We start from the raw sequence: 449 nt of genomic DNA, 5'->3' as shown, positions 1-449 counted from the left end.
AGGAGACAACTATACAAACAAAGATTTAGAAAAAAACAAAAATGAGAAAATAAAAGAAACAAGCAAAGGAAGTAACAATAAGAAAAATCCTGAAACTAAAGACAAGGTAAAGAAGAAAAAGAAGAAAAAGAAGAAAAAAGAAGAAGAACGAAAACGAGAAAGAAAAGAACAAAAATGAAAAGAAGACGGAGAAGAAGAAAAAGAAGAAAAGGAAGAAAAAACAGACCGTGGATATCAAAGAGAGCAAGAGAGACGTCACGAAGCTCGAGCGATGCCAACAAGGAAAGAAATGCTCGTCTTTGGGAGGAAGTTGTAGCAGCGATACCAAGGGCTGCTCGAGGATGGTCATGAAGTACTGCGTGGGCGGCGGGTGCGGGTGCTGCCTCTCGGGTGAGTGGGCGTGAGTGTCCCTGGGGGCGTGAAGGGGCACTGCTTTTGGTGTTGTTACC

The 449-nt window shown here is 42.8% G+C and overlaps 1 protein-coding gene across 1 annotated transcript in view; it reads left to right on the top strand.

Moving 5' to 3' along the window:
- The first annotated feature begins 130 nt into the window (after nucleotides 1-130).
- Nucleotides 131-449, top strand: part of LOC119581980 — a 1870-nt gene continuing 1551 nt past the window's right edge. The window contains exon 1 of the mRNA XM_037930169.1: nucleotides 131-390. Within this exon, the coding sequence (XP_037786097.1) occupies nucleotides 342-390 (49 nt within the window). The 5' untranslated portion in view covers nucleotides 131-341. The remainder of the gene's footprint in view (nucleotides 391-449) is intronic.

This window comes from Penaeus monodon, chromosome 15 (assembly GCF_015228065.2).
Source record: "Penaeus monodon isolate SGIC_2016 chromosome 15, NSTDA_Pmon_1, whole genome shotgun sequence".
In the NCBI taxonomy this organism is placed as follows: Eukaryota; Metazoa; Arthropoda; class Malacostraca; order Decapoda; family Penaeidae; genus Penaeus; species Penaeus monodon.
This window is presented reverse-complemented; position numbering and strand designations above follow the sequence as displayed.